Source organism: Wolffia australiana, chromosome 17 (assembly GCF_029677425.1).
Source record: "Wolffia australiana isolate 7733 chromosome 17, ASM2967742v1".
NCBI classification, from domain to species: Eukaryota; Viridiplantae; Streptophyta; class Magnoliopsida; order Alismatales; family Araceae; genus Wolffia; species Wolffia australiana.
This window is the reverse complement of record NC_135851.1, coordinates 6321972-6331236: the sequence shown is the minus strand read 5'-3', so window position 1 is coordinate 6331236 and position 9265 is coordinate 6321972. Positions and strand designations below refer to the sequence as shown.

Sequence of the window (9265 nt, the reverse complement as noted above, 5' to 3'; positions counted from 1 at the left end):
ACAATATCAGCCCACTCTGTTTTCAGCTCAAGACTGCCAAAATTATAGCAAGAACATAAATATTAAGATGGACCTATAAGCAGTAGAAAAAAAACTTAATACACAGCAAAAAAACCATTTATTTTATTTTCCCCTGAGAAATATATAAAATCTATATATAATTAATATAGTTTGTTAATTTTTAGATAAAGTATATAGTTTTTTAATTTAGAGGAAGTGAAAGTGGCACGTGAGAGTCGAACTAGGTCACGTGACTCCGCCCAGCCAAATAGAGTTAAGCTATAGAAACCCTAAGCGCTTCATATCTTCACAGCTCTGCCGTCTCGCCGCATCCGTTCAAGGTCAGTCTTCTTCCTTCGTACCCTCTTCCCAGATTGAGTAAATGTTCGAACTTTGAATGTTTTTTGTCAATCTTCCGTATTCGCGTCGTTATTCTGTGCTCCAGTTGTGATTTTCTTGCTTTTTTGGGAAGTTTCTCTTCCATTAATGTATTAATCGTAATCTGGGTCGTATTTGGACTGCTCCTCATTGATATTTTGATGATTTCCTCGCCTAATTCATTGTTCTTGGAGGTAAACGATAATTTTTTCGCATCTGAAAGTAGTGTGAAATGACGATCAGTAAAAGACTTAGATTAAATGGCTTATTCCCAGTTAGCCTGATTAATTCTAAAGTAGAATATTTGACGTGCTTCCAATTCTCGCTATAGCTTGTAGCTTTCTCGAAGAAAACTCTCCCCACTTCTGAAAACTGTTTATCGAGGCGGGTGATCTATCTTCCGTTTATTCGACTTTTGGTAATTCTATCAGGAGCGCTTCATAAAAAAGATGTTTATTTCTCTGCATTATTTTGTTTGGTCATTTGATACGCTCCTCGGGCTTGGTTTATGCCTTTGAGGATGCTCATATTTCGGTGGAAAATGAGTGAATTCTCGAGCAGGAGTTAGTAATGTTGTTTTTAATTATTATAAAATCTGGTAAACGTGAAATGCTCTGTCAGTCTGTTGTTATCTTCCAATTCTATAGTTATTGTTCATAATCTCATTACATGCGAATTGACTTATCTCAATTTTTTTCGACGTACAGGTCATTGCAGTTTTTCGCATTCGGCAGTTGAAAGTTAGCGATGGTTCTCAAGTGAGTGATCTTATTTTTAGAATCGATTGTTAACAAAAATAGTTCTTAATCCACCGATTTGGAGGCATTAAACTGTGAATTAATGAAAACTTTCTGCTGTCTCAAGACAGACAAATGCAGTGAAGCTAATTCAGATTCCAGCTTGAATCATCCTTTTATTTATTTTTTAAATATTTGGAATATTATTGTTTGTAAACGTTTTGAAAAATATTTTCATCGTTTTTCTACTATCTACAAAGAAAAAAATACTTTCCCCTCGTGACCTAACTGCAACCTTCAATTCTAAGATGGAATTTCTTGCCCAATGATCTTCCTAATTAACTTACATGTATTCTCTAAACTTAGATTTTCTCTGAGTAGTCTGGACCCTACATTCCTTAGTGATCTCATTTTAGAGTGCAATGTACTGATCCTGAAAAGTGTTTGTATTGAAAAGTTCTAAATTTTTTTCTAGGACTGAACCTGATATCTTGTTATTGCTTCTTTCCTTTGGTGGATGTTGAAATCAGCCCAGCGTTTAATTGGTAAAATGCTGCTTTGATTTGCAGGACTGAGCTCTGTCGTTTCAGTGGTGCAAAGATATACCCTGGAAAGGGTATTAGATTTATTCGTGCCGACTCGCAGGTAAAAATTCATTTGCTTATTTCACTAAATATTTCGATTTTTTCTTCATTACTCAAATAGTTTCCTGCATATCTAGGTTTTTCTCTTCGCAAACTCCAAATGCAAACGCTACTTCCACAATCGCCTGAGGCCTGCCAAGCTCTGCTGGACTGCGGTCTACAGAAAGCAGCACAAGAAGGTTTTAAAAAAAGGCCCTTTAATCGTTATCCTCTATAAAATATAAATTATTCCTGATTTTCTCCCTTCAAAATAGTTAGCTAAATATTAATGGTTTTTTCAGGATATTCATGCTGAGGCTGTGAAGAAGAGGCGTCGGGCGACGAAGAAGCCGTACTCTCGCTCCATCGTTGGTGCGACCTTGGAGGTTATTCAGAAGAAGAGAACTGAGAAAGCTGAGGTTAGGGATGCCGCCAGGGCCGCAGCTCTCCGGTACATGCCTCTTCCTCCCTATCAAAATGAACTGAATTACAAATATTTTTAAGTCCAACATTTTAATAAGTGCTAGTACTTTGGTGAACATACCAGACCTCAAAGCAGTCAAGTGTTTGTAGGGGTTTATGGAAACTTAACATCATCATCATCCTCACCTGTGATCTGAGTGATGCGAAGAATTTCGACATGATCATCATCATCCTGCCTCGGATGATTGCTGGTGATGGTGATGACTCGCCATCTTGTGACTCAACATGTGTTGAGTGAGGAGATGACAATGATGAGTTGTCTTCGTCATGCTCATACCCATGAATGAATGTCTACGATGGTTAGTTAATCGACATCATGACTAACTAGGAGAATGACGTCTGGTCATCATATTTGTGAATAACAAACTCTAAAACAGCCTTTTGGGCATTATGTTGGAGGTAGATAATTCTTATAATGAAAAAATTAATTGTCCTTTTTGTTTATTAGGGCCTTTTTCTTAACGTGGTACATTTTTGCCTTGGGCTCTCAAACGTTAGGCTCTGAGTTCTTATGCCCAATTTTTATTAAAATTATTATTCCAGTGAGATTAAGGAAAGAATTAAGAAGACAAAGGATGAGAAGCAAGCGAAGAAGGCAGAGGTTCTGGCCAAGACCCAGAAGACTCAGACGAAGGCGAGTCAGCCCAAGGCATCCAAGGGACCCAAGATGGGCGGCGGCGGCGGTAAACGCTGAGATACTATTCAAAGTCCCATATGCCTAGGTTCTTGGTGTAAGCTTCTGGATTTTTTTACTGAAATCAGCATACTGAGTGAGTCTCCATGTTTTTTTTTTTCCATTTTCTAACTACTACATCCATGAATATTTTGTTTGCCGTTTTTTTGATTTAATTTTAAAATTGTGATGCTTTGGGTAATCTCATAGAGGGGTGAATAAGAGAGTTATCATGGTATTTCAGCCAAGATTGTCCTGAAAATCTTTATTTCATCCAGGAATCTTTTGTTGGTCGTGTTTTTTAGTATTTAACTTAAAATTTGTGATGTTTCGGTGATCTTATGGAAGGACCAGGAAGCTGATTCTTTTATTTCAGCAGTATAAGCTTGAAAACACGTTTGTAACAGGATATTTAATGAAACAACATCTCGGTCTGTGCATCATTTCAAAACGCCATAATTTAGAAAGTGTTGATGTTCTGTATTGTAATTCATACTTAAGAAAATGGAGCTAGAGTATATTGATTGTTATCTTTGAAATAGATGAAATGAAAATTTTATTTTGCATCGGGTTCGAGCAAAGAAACTTGTACTAGTTTAATTTCTTATCAATAAATATTTCACAAAATTCTTACTAACCCATGATTATTTTGAGCATCGAGTTGTGTGATAAGGTGCAGTGAAAAAGATCAGACAGAAACGGTGACACCCTTTCTTCGAATCGAACAAATATTATTGCTTTACTATTTGATTTAATTGTTAGTATGGCATTTTGAGATCTAATCTTTATAACATACATACTTTCAAACCGTTCCACTTAAACTGAACCTCAAGAAAATATACGTGACAAGAGATCGAGAAGAATATGAAAAATATTACGCAGATAAGGTTTTTCTTTCTACTTTTCCTTGAGACTTTGATATTCAAGAAGTAAGCCAACAACTATATGCAGCCAGTGCATTTCTGTGGAAATTACCAGAAAACTAGAAAACTATCCAAGACAAGGGATATTGAATTTCACTAGTTTCTTATCTTATTGTTTCTTATATCTGATGAGTTATGTATGATTGACTGACGGAATAATGCGATGGAGAAAAATATCAGCATATTTTGAATGACATGTTGGGATATTGAGGACTAGTATTTGACGAAAAAAGTCATCCGTGTGAGGTCTTTGGACGATGGACGGACGAATCTGGATGGAAAACCGCCGGATTCACATCCGACTGTTGAGATGTTGCCACGTGGCCTCGCTAGGACAATGTATAATATATTACACTATATTATAATCGATTATAATATATTAAAAATATAAAATGGTTTTTTCGTCCGGGACAAATTTCGGGATGAAAATTCATCCCGGGAGGACTGGACGGAACGTAAATCGTCCCGAGATTATTGTACGGGATGGTATTTGTTGGTAGACAAAAAACCGTCCCGTCCTTTGTCCCTGAGCTAACATCGGACGTAGGATGGGACGTAGTTCGTCCAATGGTAGTGGTAATGCAGCCAGTGGTGTTAGTGTAAGGTATCCTGAGTGTGTTCCGAATCTGTCAAAGCATACATCTGCTCTCCCTCTCCCATTCTTTCTCTCTATCTCTCTCTCTCTCTCTCTCTCTCTCTCTCTCTCTTTCCTCTCCCTCTCCGCCTCCCTTTCCGTCCCTCTCCCATTCTCTCTCTCTCGTTCTCTCTGTATTTTCATATCCTCTCTCTATCTCTCCCTCTTCTTTCCCCTTATGATTTTGTTATAGAGTTAGGTTAACTGTTGATATATCCAGTCTATTACAATACCCTAAGCACACAGGAAAGTGCTTAATATCGCCTATAATTTAGAAAGGTGAAATTACCAAGATCATCCTATTTTGTCAACCCTAAATTGCCACCAAAGAAAATGAAGCTTTTGTAAAAGTTCTATCCAACTCCACATGTAATATGCCCAAAATAAGTGACACTAATGTCCATCAGATATGAAAATATCAGCGCATTATTCTCAGGAAAAAGTATATAAAGGAGTGAGCCCCTGAAGCTCCCTTCCATGGGCCTGTCCAACAAAAAACTTGGAGCAACTTTGGTGAAAAATAAAAATTTGAAATAAGTAGAGAGAGGGATAAGAGAACATACAGAGGAGCATATCCCTTGCAAATGAGCACATATACCTGGGTTTTGATGATAAGTTATTGAATCACACCAAGTTATGGCCATGGAAACACAGAATATAAGCTTCTTCCAGTGATCAACGAAGAAGCAGAACTTATATACATGGAAGAAGCAAGTGTAGCCAACACAGTCTGGGAAGCACCAAAACCATTGTGGCCACTTGACTTCAGACATGGCTACATCTTGTGAAGCACTTATTTTCCATGGCATGGCCTCTGCAGCTATAAGAAGAACCACAATGAACATAATCCTCCATGCAGGGACCATTATCCTAGTGTCTTCTGTTGTTTATCCCTTCTTTCCTGCAAGAAACAAGTGAGAGTCTAAGATCCTTTGAGAGAGAGAGAGAGAGAGAGAGAGAGAGAGAGAGAGAGAGAGAGAGAGAGAGAGAGAGAGAGAGAGAGAGAGAGAGAGAGAGAGAGAGAGAGAGAGAGAGAGAGAGAGAGAGAGAGAGAGAGAGAGAGAGAGAGAGAGAGAGAGAGAGAGAGAGAGAGAGAGAGAGAGAGAGAGAGAGAGAGAGAGAGAGAGAGAGAGAGAGAGAGAGAGAGAGAGAGAGAGAGAGAGAGAGAGAGAGAGAGAGAGAGAGAGAGAGAGAGAGAGAGAGAGAGAGAGAGAGAGAGAGAGAGAGAGAGAGAGAGAGAGAGAGAGAGAGAGAGAGAGAGAGAGAGAGAGAGAGAGAGAGAGAGAGAGAGAGAGAGAGAGAGAGAGAGAGAGAGAGAGAGAGAGAGAGAGAGAGAGAGAGAGAGAGAGAGAGAGAGAGAAGAGAGAGAGAGAGAGAGAGAGAGAGAGAGAGAGAAAAAGAGAGATTTTGATAGGAAAAAAAGGATTTTTGATGAGGATTATGAATCTCTTGTTTTGATTTGGGTTTTGTTCAAAACCCTAAATCTTGACCTAAATTTGGTTTGGTTTGATCTCTGATTAATACCATGTCTGACACCATGAGCCGCTTAAATGTTCCTCGTTGTGTCGTCCATGCCCTAAGTTGTTCCCTATTAAGCCTCTCTTATAGATCATGTTTGTTGTGTGTTTGATTTGCTATATGCGACAGTTCATCAACTTCTTCATCTTCTCCAAATAGAAGCATGTTCTCTTCAGATCTTAGCATTGTAATAACACCATTGAAAGATATGTGTGACATGTTGGTGTTGATACTAGTGCGGAAGGCTTGATATTTTGATCCAAGGCCTCAAAGAAGAACAAACTTCAGGTTGCATTCATTCACCAAGCATCCAGCGGACCCTAGAGAAAATCTATGTTCCTAATATCCTAGAGAAATTCATCAATGTTGCACGTAGCTCATCTCAAGTCATGTAGTCTTTTGGTTATGCGGGCTGACATTTGAGTGTAGTCCAGATTGAGTTAACCGTCTCATAATCCTGAATGATCAGTAGGATCTCATTTGTCATTGATTGATATCATTGTGCCCAGAATAGCCATGTCTCACCTCATGAGGATTTGGGAGTAGTGGCTCTGATAACATGTTGAGAAATAGGAAGTGAAGAAGGATACAAGATGGAGAAGAAGAATACTAGATGAGCAGCAAAGAGAGGAAGAATACTTATGCCTCTTCATATCCCATTTTGTCTCTTCATATCCCCACCAGTAGGTGATTGGTTTGCTTCAAGATCCTCTACCAATGTATCTTCAATTTTTTTTTCTCTCTCTCTCTCTCTCTGTCTTGCTCTGTTTCTCTCTTTTTTTTGTCTCTCTCTCTCTCTCTCATTTTCCTGGTCCCTCTCTTGCTCTCCCTCTTTCCCTCTTGTCCTCCCCACTCCCCCTCTATCTTGATCTCCTTCTCTCTCGCTCATTCTCACCCCTTCTCTTCTCTCTTTTCTGCTCGCTCGCTATCTCCCCCTCCCTCTCTTTGTCTCTCTCTCTGGCTCTCTCTCTCTCTCTCTCTCTTCCACTCATCTATCTGTGTGTCTCTGATTGTTGCTCATTCTCCCACCCTCAATTTCTCGCGATAGAGATACATATAGTATTATGATATATACTTAATATTATTAAATACCAACTATCTAGACAAAAAACCTCTAAAATTAAGAAAACGGATAATGTAATAAAAAATTTGTTATCGGTTATCAGATTACAATAACAGATAATGCATAACAGATGGCGAATATGAAATTATCGATAATGTACTAAAGGCAAATGATACAACCTTCAATGTGATTATCCCACATCCATTTTTGCATTTGTTTTATGAAAGGTAGCTTCCGAGCTCGAAGGACCAAGAAATTTCTCCTCTAGAATGAAATATTCTGCCTCTCAATTCACTCTGGCTTTCACATGACTCAATACATCAAGAAAACTTGATGGATCAAGGAATCATTGTTTTCACTTGACCCAAAAATGATTCCATGATGCTTTTCACAGACTTCTAGGGGTCTATTAGTAGATCATAAGAATGGCTAGGTAGAGGAGGAGATGAATAATCCCTCCAAATTTCAGCTTGAAACTTCGTTTTAGATTGTCAGATATTGACCTTGAAAATCAGTTGAACATGGGCATTGATGTTTTCTCTCTCCTCCATGTAACTTAAAATTCTGTGATGCATTTCAAACATTTGAGGACAACTTTTAAGATTGTGCTACCTATCATTGTCTGAAATATCACGATGTCCTTTCCATGTCTAAATACACAATTTCATTTTCCCCACTTTTCGGTCTACCTATCCAACACCTTAACTCTAATCTGACAAATCCACTTGAGACAAATAAAAATAACATTTTAGGATGTGACCCCCTTTTTGCACATCCAACTGTTGTATTGTGTACACATATGTCACATTCATTGTGAATTTGGTTGTCATTTTTTTTGCCTCTCCACAAATCCTTACACAATTTACATGAAATAGTTAATATCATGATTGGTGCATTATGTCATTACAAATTTCTGTCTCTTTTTAGAACCTTGGGCCAAAACTGTAGGAAACTGGATTGTGACATGTTCCCAAAATGGAAAAAATAGAAGTAACATCTGGCACAAATCATAAAGGCCTTCAATTAAAATATAGATTAGTCAATCATGTATTGATTTAACCTAGGTGATAGTTTATGTTTCCTATACAAAGTAGGATGACTAATCATGTCAACACAATATGCTACATCATGCATTTGAAAATGTATAAATGACTCCATGAACACTTTCATGGAACCTGTCAGTCATCAATTACCATCTAATTATAACTACTCCTGTGTATGGCACTCCAAGAACGAATGAGGGCATAGAAACTATGAAATTCTAATTAGCCATCCTACCTAGTATTGATGGAATGTGAAATGATTTAAAAATATTATCTAATATTTCCATTACCTAGGACAAGGACTTCATGCATCATCTTCTTTTAGTCTTTCTTCTCTACTGCTAAGGGTGTACAACCCAATATTGACTGCACAATCACATTATAGGAAAGTTTTCTGCATAAAATATAATAAATTGGGACTTGTAGGTGAATAATAAAAACACAACCGTTCATCCAAAGGTGGCCATTAATATTTTATATAAAAGAAAACTAAAAAAATTGTGAATTTAATGGACCTAGTTTATATTTAGATATAGAAAAATTTAGGAATTCATACTTCTCTATTTATTGATATCTTTCCTTTAATATCACCAAATATATATCCTTAGTGTCTTAATACAAATGGTTAAGGGAATCACCATCATATGAACATGAGTAGATATTGGTATTCAGTCAATATATTTTGATTTAACTCTTAAATATTCAATGAATATGAATTCTTAAGACACATATTTCAAGACAAGTGATCAACAGAGTATGATCTCATTATAAATTCACTCATCATTGGACTCATCTTTATGCTTCCTTATAAACACCACATGCATCGAATAATGAAAATGATTTGTATCTGTGAATTCTGAATGATATGTGGAAGGTGATATTGGATATTTTGGCCATGTAGTTCTATCAATAGCCTGCCTGTTGAGCCATAGCCCAAATTCTTTTGTCAACCTAAGGAGCCAACAATGCGATGGTAGATTTTTCAATTGCTTACTCCACTAATGGTCCAAGAAGCCATCTTACCATGATGGTTGGATACATGGAGAGCATGGCACATCTAAGTCTATTAAAGTAGTAATTCCATGTGACACATATTATAAATATTTTAAAAATAATTTTTCATAAAAATATATAATCATCTGATTTAAATATATGCTCTTATGATTTATCAAAAAATTATTATAAATACT

At 37.2% G+C, this 9265-nt stretch overlaps 1 protein-coding gene across 2 annotated transcripts; it reads left to right on the top strand.

Moving 5' to 3' along the window:
• The first annotated feature begins 251 nt into the window (after positions 1 to 251).
• Positions 252 to 3096, top strand: LOC144714403 (large ribosomal subunit protein eL24-like). 2 transcript variants are annotated; one of them, XM_078589133.1, is made up of 6 exons: positions 252 to 341; positions 1086 to 1136; positions 1685 to 1760; positions 1837 to 1938; positions 2041 to 2189; positions 2765 to 3096. In XM_078589133.1, the coding sequence occupies exons 2-6, from the start codon at positions 1126 to 1128 to the stop codon at positions 2913 to 2915; spliced, it is 489 nt and encodes a 162-aa protein (XP_078445259.1). In that variant the 5' UTR covers positions 252 to 341; positions 1086 to 1125; the 3' UTR covers positions 2916 to 3096. The 2 variants fall into 2 exon arrangements, with proteins under 2 accessions (XP_078445259.1, XP_078445260.1); XM_078589134.1 differs by lacking the exon at positions 252 to 341 and adding an exon at positions 354 to 378.
• Positions 3097 to 9265: the final 6169 nt, after the last annotated feature.

Coding starts and splice junctions, on each gene's coding strand:
- LOC144714403 (XM_078589133.1), top strand. Junction 1,939..2,040: donor ACAGAAAGCAGCACAAGAAG/GTTTTAAAAAAA, acceptor TGGTTTTTTCAG/GATATTCATGCTGAGGCTGT. Junction 2,190..2,764: donor GCCAGGGCCGCAGCTCTCCG/GTACATGCCTCT, acceptor TTATTATTCCAG/TGAGATTAAGGAAAGAATTA.